Genomic DNA, 23,001 nt, shown 5'->3' on the forward strand with positions numbered 1-23,001 from the left:
TTTATTTGGTTGTATACTTACTTGTGCAGTGTATTTAGACTTACATAAAGTCTTTCACATTTTAATTGCAAAATCAAAATGACGGACGTCGCTTGTCCCTCTAAAGGCGGTTTTCCACTAGCGATATATTTCGCGCGAAAGAATAAAGTCGCTTCGCTCGAAAAATAACGCTGGTGGAAAACCAGCTTTAAGTCAGGGCCTCGGCTTCGCCTCGTGAAATATCGACCGGACTCAGGTTCCCCAAACATAATTTTTCCTTCGGTCGACGGTGAATAAGTGTTACTTTAATTACTCATGCGAGGGTGAATACAATTCAAGATTAGCCTAGCCATGCCGGTTGAGTCGGATTTGGCATACTTACGAACAAAACGCATGCATATTAGCACGATAAAACCGAAAAAATATTTGGAGTGCCTCGTCGAGATCCTTTAGCATTCGTGCCTAGGTTTCGGCACGTATTTTTCGTGGATTGCAGATTTTTGATGTACACTGTCAATGACACAAATTTTAATCGTAGCTACGTCACGATATTAAGGAAAATGAACATAATGAAGTGGAAGCTTCAACAACATTAAAACGGTGTACTTTAATATCCCAATTGCTAATAGTTTGAAAAGCTCTAAATTTCCATTTTTAATGCAACCGTTTGTCAAAATACAGCCTTGCTTGACTTCCTGACTTTTATCCATTATTTTACAGTTTTGGCTTTCTGGCCTTTCTTAGATTCTCTAGGGATATTTAGTTTGTTTGCATAATAACATTCTGCCATTTTGTTTTGTCATGTAATAATTAATCTCATTATCGCAACCTCGTGAACCATTTTGTGTGAAACTGGATGCGCCTGATGATGTACAAAAAGTAAATGCGACCATTTCAATTCACCAAGTTCAACAACAAGAGAAAACAATGTTGTGATTTTGACGAATATGCTATGTTCAAGTCCAGATAAGATTTATTTTTCCACGAATCTCGTCTTTCATAATTAATTTCGATTATAGTTGTTTTATCTCCGCAGAAAAGTTCTGCATCTCGACTGTGTCAATGTTCATCAACGAAAGGATCCCTCAACGCCTCGTGAGCATAAGGTCTCTCATGAATTTTGTGATTGATCAGCCTCGACACAAAATTTTGAGCTTTGCGATCACCAAGTTTCTTCAAATTAACAGAGTTCCCTTTTGATATATTTCTCATTCGATCAAACCTGGAACCAAAAGGGTGTTCACCTTTAGTTAAGACGTAGAAAGCAATCATACCTGCTACCTGGACATCTGATTTCCTTTTATAACGACTTTTCTCATCTTTCTCAATGGCTTGAGCTACTTCCGATGGCATCCATCCAGGAGTACCTTTGGCGAATGTTACAACTGTTGTTTCATCGTCATTCAAAATACGGCTTATTCCAAAGTCTGCCAATTTCATGTGACCTTCGATATCAACCAGGACGTTTGAAGGTTTTAAATCTCTGTGCAATATTCCTTCACCATGAAGAAATTCAAGTCCTGATAGAATTTCCCTAATCATTCGTGGACCATGCTCTTGTAGATGTTCAATACTGCATGCATGAACAAGTTCTCTCAAGTTTTCCTCGCAAAGATCAACAATAAGATACATGAACTCATTGCCAGAGTGAAAATAACGATAACTCACTATAAATGGACAGTTTTTCGTTTCAATGAGACTCATGATTTCCTTTTCGTTTTCAACTGTTTTGTCCTCACTTGGCACCAAAACTCTCTTAACAGCAACTTCACTTTCATCCTTCATGACACCAACATAGACACGTGAGCCACAACAACCGTCGCCAATTTTGAATTGATTCGTTGCGACAAAAGCCTGAATCGGTATTTCAGTCTATTGGAAAAAGAGATAGATATTAGATGCAGAGGGCAAAATCTATAATAGTTATATTGTGCAAACGAATATTGAAAACTGTCTACGGAATCTAAATGCTCGTCTTCGCGGTGCGACAGCGTAGATCATGAACTCCATTTTCACCTTTATTATATACGCAAAACTGATTAAAACAACTTCATATATAATTATGTATTTCAAAAATTACCTTTTCTAACTGGTTGTGGTTCATTTTTCAACATCTCAATTTTCTCGCGATGTTTTATGGACCTCTTTAGAATAGTTTTATTTCATCATGACCAATGTAAATACTCCATTCAAGAAGACTCATTTGCCTTCCCTCGACAAGAAATGTTCCAGCTCTCGAAACAACTATGTTCTTTTGCAAGAGGAGTTTCACCAAAGCAACTGAATTGTTCACAACAGCCATCCTCATGATGTCAGTGCCAAGAGCGCTGATATTACTTTTAGGAGTTATGTCAGCACCCTGTTCAATTAAATACTTGACAATTTCTAATTCACCTGTATCGACAGCGGCGTGTAGGACGGTCCAACCGTCAGTATATTTAGCATTTACATCAGCGCCATTTTCCACGAGGTGCTTGTGATATCCAGGCTACCTTTAGTAACAGCAGTGTGCAGGACTGTCCACCCGTCTGTACTATTTCCATTTACATCAGCGCCATTTTCAACGAGGTATTTTACCATATCTAACGTACCTTTATTAACAGCACTGTGCAGGACTGTCCAGCTGTCAGAATTCTTACCATTTACATTAGCGCCATTTCTGACTAGATATTTTACCACATTTAACGTAGCTTTCGTAACGGCGCTGTGCAGCACTGTCCGTCCGTTCGTCGTCTTACCAATTACATCAGCGCCATTTTCAACCAGGTATTTTACTATCCATCGTACTTTTAGTAACAGCGTAGTGCAACACTGTCCTACCGTAAATATTTTCGCCATTTACATCAGCGCCCTTTTCAACAAGATGTTTCACCATTTTAGCGTACCTTTAGAAACAGCATAGTGCAAGACTGACCATCCGTCAATATACTTGCCATTTACATCAGCCCCCTTTCTAATGAGATATTTTACCGTTTCGTGTGCTCCTTTAGCAAACAGCACGTGCAGCACTGTCCATCCGCTACTATCCTTGCCATTTACATCAGCGCCATTTTCAACAAGGAAAATTACCATTTCTAGCGTACCTTCAGTAACAGCACTGTGAAGCACTCTCGATTCATCAGTATCCTTGCCATTGACGTCAGCCCCATGTTCAACAAGGTATTTTACCATATCTAGCTTACTTTCAGTAACAGCACTGTGTAGAACTGTCCGCCCGTCAATATCTGTGCTATTAACATCAGCGCCGTTTTCAACAAGGTATTTCACTATTTCTGGCTTACCTTTAGCAACAGCACTGTGCAGCACTGTTGACCCGTTAGTATTTTTGCTGTTAATGGCATTCACAGCAGCGCCTTTTTCAACAAGATATTTCACTATATCCAGCGTACCTTTAGTGACAGCAGTGTGCAGTATTGTCGACCCGTCAGTATTTTTACCTTTTACATCAGCCCCCTTTTCAACAAGATATTTTACCATTTCTAGTGTACCTTTGCTAACAGCATAGTGCAATACTGTCCATCCATCAGTATACTCGCCATTTACATCGGAGCCATTTTCAACAAGATATTTATGATTTCTAGCTTACCTTCAGTAACTGCATTGTGCAGCACTGTCCACCTGTCAGTATTTTTACTTTTTACATCAGCGCCATTTTCAACAAGGTATTTTACCATTTCTAGCGTGCCTTGACTAACTGCAAAATGCAGCACTGTCTCCCCATTAGTATCCTTGCCATTTACATCAGCCCCATGTTCAACAAGATATTTTACCATATCTAGCTCACTTTCAGTAACAGCACTGTGTAGAACTGTCCGCCCGTGAATGTCCGTGCTATTTACATCAGCGCCGTTTTCAACAAGGTATTTTACTATTTCTGGCTTACCGTTAGCAACAGCACTGTGCAGCACTGTTAACCCGTTAGCATTTTTGCTGTTAATGGCATTCACAGCAGCGCCTTTTTCAACAAGATATTTCACTATTTCCGGCTTACCTTTAGCAACAGCAGTGTGTAGTACTGTCCTTCCGTCAGTATTTTTACCTTTTACATCAGCTCCCTTTTCAACAAGATATTTTGCCATTTCTAGCGTACCTTCGCTAACAGCATAGTGCAATACTGTCCATCCATCAGTATACTCGCCATTTACATCGGCGCCATTTTCAACAAGATATTTTATGATTTCTAGCTTACCTTCAGTAACAGCATTGTGCAGCACTGTCCACCCGTTAGTATCCTCTCCATTTACATCAGCACCATTTTCAACGAGATATTTTACCATTTCTAGCGTACCTTTACTAACTGCAAAATGCAGCACTGTTTCCCCATCAAATCCTTTCCATTTACATTAGCGCCCTTTTGAACGAAATATTTCACAATTTCTAATGATCGAGACTGTATTGCACACCGGAGAGCTCTACAATCATCTTGAAAATTATGTTCCGGGCCATATTGCACAAAATACTTAACAAGATCGAGTAAACCAGTTCTTGTCGCGTTACAAAGAACTGTTTCACCATCATCGTTCTGGGAATAAATGTCTGCTCCATGGTCAACTAAATATTTAACAATTTTTTGATCTGCTGGAGTAAACTGAAAAGCACGCCAAAGAATTGTTTTCTTCCAACTATCTTTTTTGTTTGCGCCACATTCAACTTGCCTTCTTATTTCGTCCCAAAATTTCTGTTTTCCTTCTTCACAGACGTTTGTACTTCCACTTGCCTCTTGCTTTTCATCACTTTCTATATATGGGGGTATTAACATAATAAATTCGTACAAATTTGGTAGCGTTTTTTACGATCTTCCAGGACATCATTTTCAATGCAAACTTGGTAGTTATTTGTCAAACACAGTCTGAATATGACTTTTTATTCAGTACTTTCGTTTAATTTCATGGGTTTCTTATTTCCTCGACGGCCTTTAAATTTCAATGTAAATACGCACGCAATTTTATTTATTACAAAAAAATGAGTTCAGTAATTGTATTTTGGTATAATTAATAATATTAATAGAGCGAAAAAGAGAACAATTAATGCCAAAATAATACCAGTGTTTACAAATTAAACCGAGCACGTAGCAGGAGTTGATTTGCTAACCACGAGTGTGATTTGGGCATCTATTATCCCCCAGTGGGCGCGGAGCGCCTGCGAGGGTACTAATTCCGATCGGAGATTAGGAATTACACCCGGAACCCGGGAGAACATAGCCGATTCCAAAGTCCATATTCTTTGTCATGGACGATCGACGTTGGGTGGTTTTGTAAGTTTTGCGCATGCGCGAGTAATGACTGTAATCTACAAACGTTTTGATTAGCTAAGACAGAAAGTTTGTATTTTAATGAGAACGTCAGCAATCTAACTTTCATTTCGTGAACTTTTTTGTAAACGCGTTTCATAAACTTTTTCATGACTTTGTGCAAAGGAAACAAAGAAGAAACAAGATGCATGAAACATGACAGATAGCAAAGATGAACATGGATACAGTCATGCACTCAAGAAAAAGCCGAGTAAGAGAAATAACTTATAATCTACATGTTTATAAGTGATTTCAAAGGGTAAATGTTTACTTTGTTTATTTCGTATTTGTTTCGTAGTAAGGACGAGATTTATTTGTATACTTTTCGGCTTTTGTATGCAGTTTATTTGTTTAATTTTCAGCTTTGTATAACTTTCAGTTTTTTATGCAAACGAATAAAACCAGTGAAAGGCTATTTTCAAAAAGTGATTTGGATACTTTACAGGATAGCGTGATACTTTACGCGGGATATTGCGAGACTTTTCGAAAGCGTGAAAAAGTACGAGTCGTAGGCGAGCGTTTTTCTTACGCTTTCTGAAAGTCGAGAAACTATTTAGTATTTGTTTAATAAAATAAATACAATGGAACAATTGTAACTTTTCGTGCGGGATTTTCTCATTTTGAACGCCAACTAACCAATGAAATTGCGAGTTTCATTGCACTTATTATATAAAATTTCATACCGTTATGATATTTTTGTTTTCAATGTTTTCTTCTTGAAGTTCCACTTCAATTCCTTTTTGTTCATTAACAACAGGCTTGGATTGTTTATTTCCCAACGCAGATATATCATCTAATTTCCCAGATATTCCTGTACGATTCTTTTCTGCCAAAGTTAAAAGTTATGTCGCTCTCCTCACGCTGGGATATGTTGACATTATCATTTCCATGGATTCAGTCATTCTCATCTTATTTGGCGAAGCCGCCATCTTCGAGCAAAACGGCTATGCCTAAAACAATTCAGACTTCATATGAAAATAGCACGTTGCATGTGCGCCTTTCTAAAAAGCAAACTTCTATTTAATTTTGTAAACCCATAATAGAATTTTACTAGAAATACATACATTTACTAGAACTCAGGCAAAGCTAATGATTTATGAAATGACTGGAATGAGTCGAAAGCTCATAAATGTTTCTTTTTTGCAGAAACCAATACAGTCATAAAAGTGAAGTAAACATCGCCCGTTTTACCACGCCATTAAGCTGGCAATTTAGTCCTTATGTATTGTCATTGTTAACTGCAAACACACAGTAATATTCTAATAGGTCAACCATCTTGACATGTTCACAACAATTACGATTAAATGAAATTAACTTAAGCTGGGCTCTGAAGAGGAAATTATCCTCTTTTATTATATGGATAGGGGTATTTTATTGAGGACTAAAACACTCGTACAATTCATACGCCACTATGTGACATGTTTACGTGATGTCTATGTCATGTTTATGCCATGTAAATGTCGTGTTTATGTCATATAAATTAATGTCATACGGTATGTCATGTCTATGTCTGGGGGTCACACGATTTTCAAAATTTTCGATTTGAATTCAGAAATATTAAAAGATAAATTTACAACTGAACTATTTGTCATTAGTTAGAATTACTTGTTCCCGACACTTTTACGATTAAATGGAGAACACGCTTAATTGGGGTTGTATATTGAAGCATTTTCAATCACCGTAACTACGTTCGCTATCGAATGACATCCGGCAGTCACACGGTTACGAATTTGCGAATATGAAACCCTAAATTTAGAGCCCCTACCTCAAGATAACCTTTGCCGGTTGATTCTTGGCGAGATATATCGTGGTCTCTAAGTTTAGCGTGAACATAGCCCAAGTCACTCATGAGTAAAATTCGTCTAACGTAGCAATCGATAAAGTCTGTTTTGAAATTTAAGTAATGGACCCTTAGACCACAATCCTTGCGCAAATGCGCTAAATTTCACAAAATTTCTTATGGATTCTGAGCACTGTCGTACTGAAACAAATTATTGTGATATAACACAAGTTTATTTATCAAAGTCCTGGCTTCAATGGTTTATAGCCTACAACATTGACAATATATTAAATAAAGAGCTTTGTGATCTACATTCCAGCAAACCTACCTTCATCGCTGTCTGTCCCCGCTGTCGTCAGTGGTATATATTCGTTATTAGCGACAGCATGCTGCTGTGATGCTCTCTTAAAACGAAAAAAAACCTTATTTATTCTGAAGTCTAGTTCGCAACATTATATAACTAAAAAGACCAGAATTTTTTGAATATTATCTTGCAATTATAGGCAATTAGCCACAATAAGGGTTTCCACAATGCAAGGAAATTTCCTTGCGATTGACAACACAAGCGTGAGAGGGATCTCTGTTGATATGATATATGATGCATTCTTTTCAAAAGTTTTTTGTTGCTGTTTTTTTCCAATGTTGCTACCCCCTAAAAGCCATATGCGAATAAGTTGTGGAAACCCTGGCCTAAATTCTGGCACAGTATGTTAGCTTTTGCTGGATTTCCTCCTGCAGAGAAATATTAGCCAGCGAAATATTTGCATATTTTCTTTTGAATTGAGAGCATTTAAATTGAACAAATTTCTTTATTTTGGTAAAATGCCACCAGTTATCTTACTTGAATACACACTGCTTCTTCTATTGCAGGTCAAAGTATCTCTTCTATTGTTGAGAACAATACGTTGAGAACGCTAACTGGCAGTCCGAGTTCCCAAACGAGGTTTTATTCTGTCGAATTTTTTCATCTTGTATCTTGCATCATATAATCATGTTTACATATCAAAAGAACAATAGATGAATATATGAATATACACCGGCACCACTAATTACGCTTTTAGCTACGGCCTGTGTACAGTTGTCACAGCTTGGGGTGGACCCCCCCGGTCCATATCTATATTTGTACCGGGGATCCGCTAGCGGATATAATAGACCTACGGGGGTCCAATTCGGGGTCCGACTCATATACATAATATTCAACCACCATCACATTGCAAAATGAAGTTTAGTCTTCTAGCTAAACATATAGAAGGCCTCGCGATAGAAATATATTCGCGCTGCAAAGGCTGCTGATTTTAAGGGATTAAAAGTGCGCTCAGACTTTAAAATTTAATGTTTTGAAAGGATATCCTTGATTGAATTAGCTCTATCATTTTCGTCAAGACTACAGATGATATAATTTACGTCTTTTAATCCATTTATTTGTAATTTTTTTCAAATTGTTGTTTTGCATGTGTGCATGTGTGCATATGCGCTCCTTTAGAAGTTGCTTTGAGTTTAATAACATTTTTCGCGTCTAATGATTGCGAATATTATATAGTACATGCAGGGTGTCCCCAAAAAAAACACAACATTCAAATATGCAAGAATATTAGTATTGTTCGGGTTTGCACCATAGTTCAGCTAAAATGACTTTTAGCATTGTAAATGAAGGATTAAGAGCCATTTTCAATTCTCAGAGGTGCTTATCTATAGGGCTTTAGAGCTGTATTAATGTTCTGCATATTTAAGTGGTTACTTTTTTTTGGGACACCCTGTATACCACTTGCCTCGTGAAATATCGACCGGTCTCAGATTCCGAAAACATAATTTTTCCTTCGGTCGACGTTGAATAAGTGTTAATTAATTACTCATTCGATGGCAAATACAATTCGGGATTAGCCTAGCGATGCCGGGTGAGTCGGATTTGGCAAATTTACGAGCAAGACGCATCATGCATATTAGCATAATAAAACGGAAAAAATATTTGAAGCGCCTCGTCGAAATCTTTTAGCATTCGTGCCCAGCAACCCAAAGGTTTCGGCACGTATCTTTCGCGGATTGCAGATTTTTGATGTACACCATCAATAACACAAATTTGCATCATAGCTTTTTCACGATATTAAGGAAAATGGATATATAGATGTGGAAGCTTTAACAATATAAAAACAGTGTACTTTAATATCACAATTGCTAATAGTTTGAAAAGCTCTAAATCTCAATAGCTTCTTGTTTTTAATGCAAGCGTTTGTCAAAATACAGCCTTGCTTGACTTCCTGATTTTATCCATTATTTTGTACTTTTGGCTTTCTTTTCTTTCTTAGTTCCTCTAGCTCTAGGAATGTTTAGTTTGTTTGCGAAATAACTTTCTGCGATTTTTTTTGTCATGTAATAATTAATCTGATTATCTCAACCTCGTGAACCATTTTGTGTGAAACGGGATGCGCTTAATGGCCATCCAGGGCAGACACGGAGGTCAGAGTCGCCCGTACTCGTCAAGTGACCCAGGCCTTAAAAAATTAATACCGCACTGTCCCACATGCATGTACAAAAAGTAAATACGACCATTTTAATTCACCAAGTTCAAGAACAAAAGAAAAAAAAGTTGTGATTTTGACGAAAAGGATATGTTCAAGTCGAAATAAGATTTATTTTTCACGAATCTCGTCTTTCGTAATTAATTTTGATAATAGTTGTCTTATCTCTGTAGAAAAGTTTTGTATTTCGACTGTATCAATGTTGATCAACGAAAGGATCTCTGAACGCTTCAGTACCGGTGCCAGCTTTATCCATACCCTACCAAATATCGCGTGTAGTGTAAACGGTCTTTAGAAAAGTTATTGCTGGCGAGCGAAGCGAGCCAGCTCCCTATTCTTGACAACAGCCTGTGGAAGCACATACGGCCGCGCGAGTTTGGGGTTTGGGCACGTATATTGAGTCGATGGCTCGACTTTTGTCATTCGGTAGACGCAGGCGGCTGGGTGTTTCTTACCCGCTTAGCAGGTTCTATGACTACCGCCCATTGAGTTACCGTAAACCTCCGACTATAAGCCCTGGGCTTATATAAGTTCATAAGCGTTTTTTGATGGGCTTATACACGGGAGGGCTTATATACGGGGGGGCTTATACATGGACAACATTTCGGGTTTATATAAACCAAGTACCGTATTTATTGTTAAGGTATAAACACGAAAATAAACAATAATTACAGATAAACAAACATTAACATGTTAAGCTGCACAAAAGATTCGTCCGTGCCGCTTTGAAACATCACCAGGACGAACATGTTTTGTAAAATTAAAACATTAAAACACACACTGCTTGAATGTTTTTGCTAAGTTACTGCTATAGGGAATTGTTTTAGTGCAAGAGTATTTAATATATACCTGTATCTCGACCTGTATAGTGGGCTTATATTCGGGGGGGCTTATATTTGGAATGACGTGAATGTTAATAATGTGATGGGCTTATAGACGGTAGGGCTTATATTTGGGGGGGCTTATAGTCGGAGGTTTACGGTATTACTGGAGGACTTGCTGCCGCCTCCCGGCGAAATCACAGGCGAAATCACATGCGAAATCACAGGCGAAATCACAGGCAAAATCACAAGCTAAATCACAGGCGAAATCACAGGCGAAATCACAGGCGAAATCACAGGCGAAATCACAGGCGAAATCACAGGCGAAATCACAGGCGAAATCACAGGCGAAATCACAGGCGAAATCACAGGCGAAATCACAGGCGAAATCACAGGCGAAATCACAGGCGAAATCACAAGCGAAATCACAGGCGAAATCACAGGCAAAATCACAGGCAAAATCACAGGCGAAATCACAGGCGAAATCACAGACCAAATCACAGGCCAAATCACAGGCCAAATCACAGGCCAAATCGTGTCGCAAAAGATGGCTGATTTTGAGCTTTGCTGACACCTCTCATTCGGCTGTTAATTTATAGCATCCAAATAAGCCGGGTTTTATAACAATTTCAGTTTTTTGCTTTTGGATTCGAATATAAACTGATTACCAAAGGTTCTGAGCTATATAAATCCATCAAAACGTATGGTACAAACATCAAAATTAATATACTATTTTAGACCTTTGGTAAATGTGCAATGTTATATACTGAAACAGTCAAACTTTATCGTTTTTCTTTACTTGTGCGGGGAAGGAATTAAATTCCTGGCAATGTCAATCTTTGAGTTTGGTCTATTTTGTTTGTATGATAGCAAACAATAATGTAAATAGGTAAACCTTCCCCCCAATGAGTCTACTAGATTCAAGCATTAACATGATCTGACTGACAAAAGTGCTGAGTGAGTGCTGATACAAAGTAATAAGATTTTTGCTGCAAACAGTGTAAATTTCAACCTCTGATGATGGTGACTGTTAAAACCTAGTTAATATATTATCTTATTTGCTATTTATTATCTTGTCAAATTCAAATGAATTTATCAATTATCATGGCTTATAATTAATTGATTTTTTAACTTCCTGCACCTTGTGAATAAATCTTGATCAGATCTCCATTTATATTTTTCAGGATGAAGATGCTATGATATAAAGCAAGCTAGAGCTTATCAATTGTCATGCAATTTGCTGGAACATTGAACTGAGATGTATTAAACACATTATACACATTGTTATGAATCTGCATTGTTATCCTTAATATGTTGTTAGCTGGTATTTTTATAACCATTGTTATATTTATAAAAGAAATTAATATACACATGCATTGATTGAGCAGTGTATCTTCAATCTGCAGCCACTTTTATAATTTTCTGTTTATGGTATCAAACTCAAGAGGACTAAACTCATTAGGCTAATCAGGAGTAATTGAGTCTATGGAGAAATAAATATTATTCATTAAAAAGACCAGGAGTCCAGGGCTGCAATTAGATAATATTGAAAACTTTTATAGCCCATTGAGGTACAATTAAGCTGATGACCTTAATGAAAAGTATGCTATGCAAATAGGACTATATATATATATATATATATAGGACTCGCCAGCACTCCCCTTGTGAAAATAACTACTAGTTTATGTATTAATCTCCATTAACAAAAGAATGCCTCAACGCTTCGTGAGCATAAGGTCTCCTATCAATTTTATGATTGATCAGCCAGGACACAAACTTTTGAGCTTCGAGATCATCAAGTTTCTTCAAACTGACAGAGTTCCCTTCCGAAATATTTCTCATTCGATCAAAGGAAGAACCAAAAGGGTGTTCACCTTTAGTTAAGACGAAGAAAGCAATCATACCCGCGACCTGGACATCTGATTTCCTTTTGAAACGACATTTCTCATTTTTCTCAATGGCTTGAGTTACTTCCGATGGCATCCATCCAGGAGTACCTTTGGCAAATGTTTGAACTGTCGTTTGATTGTCTTTTAGGACACGGCTTATTCCAAAGTCTGCCAATTTCATGCGACCATCGATATCAACCAGGACGTTTGATGGTTTTAAATCTCTGTGCAATATTCCTTTATCATGAAGAAATTCAAGTCCTGACAGAATTTCCTTAATCATTCGTGGACCATGCTCTTGTAGATGTTCAATACTGGATGCATGAACAAGTTCCCTCAAATTTTCTTCGCAAAGATCAACAATAAGATACATGAACACATCGTCATGATCACGGTGAAAATGACGATAGCTCACTATAAATGGACAGTTTTCCGTCTCAATGAGACTCATGATTTCTTTTTCGTTTTCAACTGTTTTGTCCGCACTTTGCACCAAAATTCTCTTAACAGCAACTTCACTTCCATCATGCATGAAACCAACATAGACACAAGAAGAACCACCATCGCCAATTTTGAATTGATTCTTTGCGACAAAAGCCTGCATCGGTATTTGAGTCTATTTAAGAAAGATATGGTTATTAGATGCCTCATCAGACGCAATAAAAGGCAGGGCAGGGGGCAGAAATCCGAAAAAAGGCACTTTAATGGTTTACTAAGGCCAACACGGAGAAAAATAAGTTTGATAGCGTTATAGCGCCTGTCCTTTATTCAAACTTCAAATAGATAATGGATTTGTTATGGAATTAACGTTTTGCATTTCTGCTTTTTCATTAAACCCATATTGAAGAACAAAAATTACAAAATAAGACATTCAATGTCCATGAGCATATAAAAGGCAAGCTGCCCCTTCTGCTCCCGTCGACGAAAAGGTTTAACATAAGTTACCCCTTTGAGCTACTATATTGAATTGTCCCTGGCTGCTACAACCCAGCAGCGAGGGAAAATACCTAAATTCAGTTTTCCGCTTGCCATTAAACACTCCCTTTAAACACACCCATTAAAAATTATCTTGCAGGTAATTTTACCAAAACTGCAGCGTGATCCTGCACGAGTACACCACAAGGCAATTAGCAAGCAGCCAATTAGCAACGTTCGCTAATGTTCATGACTGTCGTTAAAATTGTGGCATTATCATGCAAACATATCCGACGCATTGTATATCTAAAGCTCATAGGGGTAACTTCTGTTACCATTTACCCTGTCTACCATTTCAGAGTTTTTACAATCCACCGATTTTGCACTAATTTGCTGATTTGCATAAAACCATGAGGAAAGTGATAAAAAATATTTACAGAAATTTATGTAAATATTGTTGCGTCAAGGACTGCCTAACAGTTCATCTAGAGTATATTGGGGTAATGCCGTACCCACCTGTGAGACATTCTACCTCGCTTCATGTAGCTAATAAAAACACTTTGTTCAGAGCATTTTTTTAGTAATTAAACATTGGTCCTTGGGGATGGAGTGTTGCCGAAGGTCACCCTCTACCCCATAGACTCGCATAAATCTACATGCATTCGTGTCTAAACCTCAGTAAAGAATGACTTCATGGGGATCTATGACCCCTTTGGACATTTAGGATACCTATCTGGGGAGCTATGACCCCTCTTGGGTGAAGATCAATACTGGGGAGCAACTGCTAAACCCCTGAGGACGTGCAACATGGGGATCCACGACCCCTGAGGACGCCAGAGTCCTTGGCTAGGACTACATAATTAATTGTACCATAAACTACATGAATTAAGCTGTAGCGAGCCTATAAGGGGTAACTTTGACCTTATCTACATTATATTTGAAGCACTTCTCTCTCAAAAACCATTTCTCCCACAACTAATTGTGCGTTTGGTGTCTCGGTTGGGCCTTTAATGATTTATAACGTTGTTTCTATCCAAACTCAGTTAATTTGAAAAATTACCTTTTCTAACATGTTGCAGTTCATTCTTTTCAACATCTCAATCTTCTCACCATGTTTTAAAGACTTTTTGAGACTATTTTGAGATTCTTCGATAAGAATTGGCTTCATTTGGCTTCGTTCGACAAGAAATTTTCCAGCTCTCGGAACAACCCTGTTCTTTTGCCTGATGAGATCCACCAAAGCAACTGAATTGTTTGCAACAGCCATCCTAATGATGTCAGTGCCAAGAGTATGAGCGCTGATGTTACCTTTAGGAGTTATGTCAGCACCCTGTTCAACTAAATACTTAATAATTTCTAATGCACCAGTATCTACAGCAGCGTGTAGGGCGGTCCAACCGTCAGTGTATTTACTATTTACATCAGCGCCATTTTTCACGAGGTGCTTTGTGATATCCAGGCTACCTTTAGTAACAGCAGTGTGGAGGACTGTCCACCCGTCAGTATTCTTTCCATTTACATCAGCGCCATTCTGAACGAGGTATTTTACCATATCTAGTGTACCTTTATTAACTGCACTGTGCAGGACTGTCCATTTGTCAGAATTCTTACCATTTATATCAGCGCCATTTTCAACGAGATATTTTACCACCTTTAGCGTACCTTTCGTAACGGCGCTGTGCAGCACTGTTCGTCCGTTCGTCGTCTTACCAATTACATCAGCGCCATTCTCAACCAGGTATTTTACTATATCTATCGTACTTTCAGTAACAGCGTAGTGCAACACTGTCCTACCGTAAGTATTCTTACCATTTACATCAGCGCCCTTTTCAACAAGATATTTCACCATTTCTAGCGTACCTTTAGAAACAGCGTAGTGCAGGACAGACCATCCGTCAATATACTTGCAATTTACATCAGCACCTTTTCCAATGAGATATTTTACCGTTTCGTGTGCTCCTTTAGCAACAGCACTGTGCAACACTGTCCATCCGTTACTATCCTTGCCATTTACATCAGCGCCATTTTCAACAAGGAAACTTACAATTTCTAGCGTACCTTCAGTAACAGCACTGTGAAGCACTCTCCATTTATCAGGATCCTTGCCATTTACATCAGCCCCATGTTCAACAAGATATTTTACCATATCAAGCTTACTTCCAGTAACAGCATTGTGTAGAACTGTCTTTCCGTCAATATCCGTGCTATTTACATCAGCGCCGTTTTCAGCAAGATATTTCACTATTTCTGGCTTACCTTTAGCAACAGCACTGTGCAGCACTGTCGACCCGTCAGCATTTTTGCTGTTAATGGCATTCACAGCTGCGCCTTTTTCAACAAGATATTTCACTATACCAGCGTACCTTTACTAACAGCAGTGTGTAGAACTGTCAACCCGTCAATATCCGGTCTATTTACATCAGCGCCGTTTTCAACAAGATATTTCACTATTTCAAGCTTACCTTTAGCAACAGCACTGTGCAGCACTGTCGACCCGTTAGTATTTTTCCTGTTAATGGCATTCACAGCAGCGCCTTTTTCAACAAGATATTTCACTATATCCAGCGTACTTTTAGTAACAGCAGTGTGCAGTACTGTCTTTCCGTCAGTTTTTACCTTTTACTTCAGCTCCCTTTTCAACAAGATATTTTACCATTTCTAGTGTACCTTTGCTAACAGCATAGTGCAATACTGTCCATCCATCAGTATACTTGCCATTTACATCGGCACCGTTTTCAACAAGATATTTCATGATTTCTAGCTTACCTTCAGTAACAGCATTGTGCAGCACTGTCCACCCATCAATATCAATTCCATTTACATCAGCGTTATTTTCAACAAGATATTTTACCATTTGCGTACCTTCACTAACTGCAAAATGCAGCACTGTGTCCCCATTAGTATCTTTACCATTTACATCAGCCCCATGTTCAACAAGGTATTTTACCACATCTAGCTTACTTTCAGTAACAGCGCTGTGTAGAACTGACCTCTCGTCAAAATCCGTGCTATTTACATCAGCCCCGTTTTCAACAAGGTATTTCACTATATCTGGCTTACCTTTAGTAACAGAAGTGTGCAGTACTGTCCTTCCGTCAGTATTTTTACCTTTTACATCAGCTCCCTTCTCAACAAGATATTTTATCATTTCTAGTGTACCTTCGCTAACAGCATAGTGCAATACTGTCCATCCATCAGTATACTTGCCATTTACATCGGCGCCGTTTTCAACAAGATATTTTATGATTTCTAGCCTACCTTCAGTAACAGCATTGTGCAGCACTGTCCACCCATCAGTATCAATTCCATTTACATCAGCGCTATTTTCAACAAGATATTTTACCATTTCAAGCGTACCTTCACTAACTGCAAAATGCAGCACTGTGTCCCCATCAGTATCCTTGCCATTTACATCAGCCCATGTTCAACAAGGTATTTTACCACATCTAGCTTACTTTCAGTAACAGCGCTGTGTAGAACTGACCTCCGTCAATATCCGTGCTATTTACATCAGCTCCGTTTTCAACAAGGTATTTCACTATATCTTGCTTACCTTTAGTAACAGAAGTGTGCAGTACTGTCCTTCCGTAGTATTTTACCTTTTACATCAGCTCCCTTCTCAACAAGATATTTTATCATTTCTAGTTTACCTTCGCTAACAGCATAGTGCAATACTGTCCATCCATCAGTGTACTCGCCATTTACATCGGCGCCATTTTCAACAAGATATTTTATGATTTCTAGCTTACCTTCAGTAACAGCATTGTGAAGCACTGTCCACCCGTTAGTATCCTTTCCATTTACATCAGCACCATTTTCAACGAGGTATTTTACCATTTCTAGCGTACCTTTACTAACTGCAAAATGCAGCACGGTCTCCCATCAGAATCCTTTCCATTTACATTGGCGCCCTTTTGAACGAAATATTTCACAATTTCTAATGATCGAGACTGTATTGCACTCTGGAGAGCTCTGCAATCATCTTGAAAATTATGTTCAGGGCCATATTGCACAAAATACTTAACAAGATCAAGTAAACCATTTCTTGTCGCGTTGCAAAGAACTGTTTCACCTTCTTCGTTCTGGGAATAAATGTCTGCTCCATGGTCAACTAAATATTTAACAATTTTTTGATCTACTGGACTAAACTGAAAAGCACGCCAAAGAATTGTCTTCTTCCAACGATCTTCTTTGTTTTCACCACATTCAACTTGCTTTCTCAGTTCGTCCCAAAATTTCTGTTTTCCTTCTTCACAGACGTTTGTACTTCCACTTGCCCCTTGCTTTTTATCACTTTCTATATATGGGGTATTAACATAATAAATTCGTACAACTTCAATGCAAACTTGATAGTTATTTGTTAAACACAGTCTGAATATGACTTTTTATTCAGTACTTTCGTTTACTTTCATGGCCTTTCTTATTTCCTTGACGGCCTTTAAGTTTCAATGTAAATATATATCTTCACGCAATCAAAAGCCGTGTAAGGCATTTTTTCACGCGTGAAAAACATCGTACGTCCAATCAAATTGCATAAAATTAATTTACACAGTGATTTTTATTTCATCTTCTGCTGTGCATAAATCTCTATACACATATAATAATAAAGGAATACTAAATGATTTCCGTGCAGGATAGCGTGATACTCCACGCGGGATATTGCAAGACTTTTCGAAAGCGTGAAGAAGCACGAATCGTAGGCGAGTGTTTTATTACGCTTTCTGAAAGTCGAGGAAGCATTTAGTATTTGCTTTATAAAATAAATACAATGAGACATTTGTAACTTTTCGTGCGGGATTCTCTCATCCTGCACGCCTACTAACCAAATTGCGAGTTTCATTCCACTTATTATAATTATAAAATTTCATACCATTATGACATTTTTCGTTTTCAATGTTTTCTCCTTGATGTTCCACTTCAATTCCTTTTTGTTCATTATTAACAACAGGCTTGGATTGTTTATTTCCCCGCGCAGATGTATCATCTAATTTCCCAGATGTTCCTGTACGATTCTTTTCTGCCAAAGTTAAACTTATGTCACTCTCCTCACGCTGGGATATGATGACATTATTATTTTCCATGGATTCAGTCATTCTCATCTTATTTGGCGAAGTCGCCATCTTTGAGAAAAACGGCTATGCCTAAAACAATTCAGACTTTATATGACAATGGCATGTTGCATGTGCGCCTTTCTAAAAAGCAAACTTCTATTCAATTTTTAAAACGCATAGCAGAATTACATACATGAAACAACCCCTCGTAATGTCAAACGAAGCGGAATATTTCCTAAGCCAGAACTCAGGCTAAGTTAATGATTTATGAAATGACTCGAATGAGAGGAAAGCTCATAAATGTTTCTATTTTGCAGAAACCAATACAGTCATAAAAGTGAAGTAAACATCGCCCGTTTTCCCAAGGTATTAAGCAGGCAATTTAGTCATTATGTATTGTCATTGTTCACTGCAAACACACAGCAGTATTCTAATACATCAACCACCTTGACATGTTCACAAGAATTACGATTAAAGGAAATTAACTTAAGCTGGGCTCTGAAGAAGAAATTATCCTCATTTTATTATATGGATGGGAGTACTTTACTGAGGACTAAAAAACTCGTACGCCACTCATACGCCACTACATCCGGGGTACAGTGCGGATATTTTTCGTATGTGACATGTTACGTCATGAAATTTCATGTTTATGTCATATAAATGTCATACGGTACGTCATGTTTAGGGGTGACATAACGAGTTTTAAAAATTTTCCGGCCACTTTCATTGCTGTTGTTGTGAAAATACAAATGTCTTTGGTTCGTATGTAAAACGGAATTAACGTTGGATATACAAACGAAAACAATTGAAAGACATTTTAGATACGTAAAATTTATTCTAATTAATGTTTAGGCTAAAATTTGAAAAATATTCGCTTTTATAATGGTCCTTCATGGCTTGTGTACTTTTGTTACTCTGAATTTAGTGGGTATAATCAACAGAACATCAGGGCCGTGCCGACCGATATTTTATTGGGGGGGGGGTGTCACAATATTTTGGGCCCCTCAACACTTTATCGACTTTTGGGCCCCCTTAAAAGTCGCAACCTATTTAATGTTTTAGTAAATCTTTTACAGTTACAAATAATTAGAATCTAACCATTGCAAGTTTAATTTTGCCCAAACGAAGGAATGTACAGTCATATCAATTTAATGCGCCTGTGTTTAATTCCAGACCACACCTTGCCAAGGTTTTGGAGATCAACCTTCTCAGCCAAATCTTTTTCTCATGCCAAAAGCATAAGAGAATCAAGTCTTTTATTGTCCATTGAATTTCTACAGCGGGACTTGACAAACTTAAGCTTACTAAAACTTAAGTTTTGAATAAATGAATAAATACCCGGCTTAATTTGTCTTTAATCCTGCTTAGAATCTTTCAATATGATGAAAATGACAGACATTTGAGCCCACAGTTGATGTGATCAAAATAAGCGCGTAAAACTTCATGTAAGTCGTGCTTCAAAGGGGGAGAAAACGAGAAGAAAACGCTAGTTTAAGAAGACATTAGGGGAGAAAACCATTTGAAAATCGAAAAATGTTGGTTATTTTCTTCATAAATATAATTATTTTTAGCTTTGTTGTTAAATCAAATAACTGAAATAAGGCAAGTTCTTCCCCAAAAGCAGGGCCCCTTAGCATTTATTTGGGGGGGGTAATACACCCCCCCCCCCACACCAAAACCCCCCCCCCAAGGAGGCACGGCCCTGCAGAACATGCATTACACGGTCCCCTCGGAGAAATAAGTTTTATGTTCTCGTGAACAATTTCTCACGAGTGAGCGCAGCGAAAAGATTGACCCATTTACTGCCTTTAAAAAAGTTATACCCTACAATATTCTAAAAAGTGACGAGACAACATCGATTCTCAAACTGTCGCTTGGGAATACTTTGTATTTGTATTTATTTGTATTTATTTGTATTTGTATTTAATAAAATTACTTTGCAACCTAAAGGCTGAATTACAGTTAAAACTATTGTATCATTAAAATTATAGCTAAATACTTTACCACATCACCGAAGGGCTCAAACTATACGCAATAATTTGATGCCTGGTTGCCATTTAATCTATGCATGTTGTGAACATGTCATTGTGGCTGATGTGATAGAATATTTCTATGTGCGTGCAGTCATGCAACAATGAATTCAGAAATAATAAAAGATAAATTTATATCTGAACTATTTGTCATCGGTTAAAATTACTTGTTCACGACACATTTACGATTAAATGGAAAACACGCTTAATTGGGGTTGTATATTGAAGCATTTTTAATCACCGTAACAGCGTTCGCTTTCGTCGAATGAAATCCGGCGGTCACACGGCTACGAATTTGCGAATATGAAACCCTAAATTTAGGGCCTCTACCTAAGGATAACCATTGCCGGTTGATTATTGGCGAGATATATCGTGGTCTCTAAGTTTAGCGTGAACATAGCCCAAGTCACTCATGAGTAAAATTCGTCTAACGTAGCAATCGATAAAGTCTGTGTTGAAATTTAAGTAATTGGACCATTAGACCACAATCCTTGCGCAAATGCGCTAAATTTCACAAAATTTCTTATGGATTCTGAGCACTGTCGTACTGAAACAAATTATTGTGATATAACACAAGTTTATTTATTAAAGTCCTGGCTTCAATGTTTTATAGCCTACAACATTGACAATATATTAAATAAAGAGCTTTGTGATCTACATTCCAGCAAACCTACCTTCATTGCTGTCTGTCCCCGCTGTCGTCAGTGGTATATATTTGTTATTAGCGACAGCATGCTGCTGTGATGCTCTCTTAAAACGAAGAAAAAACCTTATTTATTCTGAAGTCTAGTTCGCAACAGTATTTAACTATAAAGACCAGAATGTTTTGAATATTATCTTGCAATTATAGGCAATTAGCCACAATAAGCGTTTCCACAATGCAAGGAAATTTCCACAATGCAAGGAAATTTCCTTGCGATTAACAGCAGAAGCGTGAGAGGGATCTGTGTTGATATGATATATATGATGCATTCTTTTCGAAAGTGTTTTGTTGCTGTTTTTTTTCCAATGTTGCTTCCCCCTATGAGCCATATGCGAATAAGTTGTGGAAACCCTGGCCTAAATTCTGGCACAGTATGTTGGCTTTTGCTGGATTTCCTCTTGCAAAGAAATGTTAGCCAGCGAAATATTTGCATATTTTCTTTTGAATTGAGAGCAGTCAAATTGAACAAATTTCTTTATTTTGGTAAAATGCCACCAGTTGGTTATCTTACTTGAACACACACTGCTTCTTCTATTGCAGGTCAAAGTATCCTCTTCTATTGTTGAGAACAATACGTTGAGAACGCTAACTGGCAGTCCGAGTTCCCAAACGAGGTTTTATTCTGTCGAATTTTTTCATCTTGTATCTTGCATCATATAATCATGTTTACATATCAAAAGAACAATAGATGAATATATGAATATACACTGGCACCCCTAATTACGCTTTTAGCTACGGCCCTGCGAACAGTTGTCACAGCTGAAAATGGACCCCCCCCCCGGTCCATATCTATATTTGTACCGGGGATCCGCTATCCGATAGAGACCTACGGGGGTCCAATTCGGGGTCCGACTCTTACACATAATATTCAACCACCATCACATTGCAAAATGAAGTTTAGTCTTCTAGCTAAACATATAGAAGCCTCGCGATAGAAATATATTCGCGCTGCAAAGGCTGCTGATTTTAAGGGATTAAAAGTGCGCTCAGACTTTAACGTTTAATGTTTTGAAAGGATATCCTTCATTGAATTAGCTCTATCATTTTCGTCAAGACTACAGATGATATAATTTACGTCTTTTAATCTATTTATTTGTAATTTTTTTCAAATTGTTGTTTTGCATGTGTGCATATGCGCTCCTTTGGAAGTTACTTTGAGTTTAATATCATTTTTCGCGACTAATGATTGCGAATATTATATATATACCACTTGACAATGTTGTTCTTCGTAGCGCTTCATTGGTCGAGAGAGAATGATGTCGCTCACTGGACTCCGTGAGGAGTGAGATAAGGCGTTATTTCCCATGGGAAATAAAAACTTTAGTCAAGTGCTGCGCACCTGGGCATGCAACCTTTAGACTGGTTCTTCATTTGAAATTATGTATTTCATGAGTAGATACTTCGCCGTCCACCGGGTAGAAAATTGTTTGGGGGTGGGGAGTTATCTCACTGTGAAGAGACCAGTAAACAAGAGAAAAAACAACAGGATAAACAGATTTAATAAGTACATTTTCGTCTTCTCAAAAAAAGTAACCTAGTTGATTTATATCAATTTTTTATTTGGTTGTATACTTACTGGTGCAGTGTATTAATTTTAGGCTTACATAAAGTCTTAAATATTTTTATTATACATTATAGTAGTAAAAGCAATTTGATTAGCTAAAATAGTTGACAAATAAATCACGCAAATTTCAGTTATCTGCTAGCAGATAACTGAGTTATCTGCAAGTGAGCCTGCGGTGGTTAACAAGCGGTATTCATTTGAATGTATTTGTGTATTAATAATTGATGTATTTTTGGATGTTGCCTTTAAATAAGGTTTTTCATTCGTTAATACTATGTTTACTATTCTTCAAATGTATAATAAAACAATTATTGAATTCGGTTTTTGTGATATGCAGAGTTACCAAGGTCTCCGTATAAGCGTTATCAGCCTCGCCTTCGGCTCGGCTGATAACGCTTACCTCGACCTTGATAATTCTGCATATCACAAAAACCTCATCCAATAATTGTTTATTATTTCAAAA

The 23,001-nt window shown here is 37.7% G+C and overlaps 3 protein-coding genes across 3 annotated transcripts; all 3 read right to left on the reverse strand.

The window, feature by feature from the left end:
• Nucleotides 1–1,253: 1,253 nt before the first annotated feature.
• LOC114541519 (serine/threonine-protein kinase dst4-like) lies at nucleotides 1,254–1,764 on the reverse strand (the record flags this gene model as incomplete). The annotated part of the gene is made up of 1 exon (XM_028561434.1): nucleotides 1,254–1,764. A coding segment is annotated over exon 1 (511 nt), but the record flags the coding sequence as incomplete, so codon positions are not given.
• A 361-nt stretch (nucleotides 1,765–2,125) lies between these two features.
• Nucleotides 2,126–4,058, reverse strand: LOC114541507 (putative ankyrin repeat protein RF_0381). Its single transcript, XM_028561422.1, has 5 exons — nucleotides 3,863–4,058; nucleotides 3,063–3,368; nucleotides 2,865–2,963; nucleotides 2,557–2,642; nucleotides 2,126–2,452 (listed from the first exon to the last, which is right to left on the reverse strand). Exons 1-5 carry the CDS (start codon nucleotides 4,056–4,058, stop codon nucleotides 2,126–2,128), a joined length of 1,014 nt encoding a protein of 337 aa, XP_028417223.1.
• Nucleotides 4,059–12,075: 8,017 nt separating this feature from the next.
• LOC114541508 (putative ankyrin repeat protein RF_0381) lies at nucleotides 12,076–18,310 on the reverse strand. The gene is made up of 7 exons (XM_028561423.1): nucleotides 18,061–18,310; nucleotides 17,049–17,487; nucleotides 16,790–16,845; nucleotides 16,675–16,743; nucleotides 16,053–16,250; nucleotides 14,251–15,311; nucleotides 12,076–12,891 (listed from the first exon to the last, which is right to left on the reverse strand). The coding sequence occupies exons 1-7, from the start codon at nucleotides 18,308–18,310 to the stop codon at nucleotides 12,076–12,078; spliced, it is 2,889 nt and encodes a 962-aa protein (XP_028417224.1).
• Between the last annotated feature and the right edge of the window lie 4,691 nt (nucleotides 18,311–23,001).

The sequence above is a fragment of the Dendronephthya gigantea genome, unplaced genomic scaffold, assembly GCF_004324835.1.
Source record: "Dendronephthya gigantea isolate DGI-Jeju-01 unplaced genomic scaffold, DenGig_1.0 000297F, whole genome shotgun sequence".
NCBI lineage: Eukaryota > Metazoa > Cnidaria > Anthozoa > Malacalcyonacea > Nephtheidae > Dendronephthya > Dendronephthya gigantea.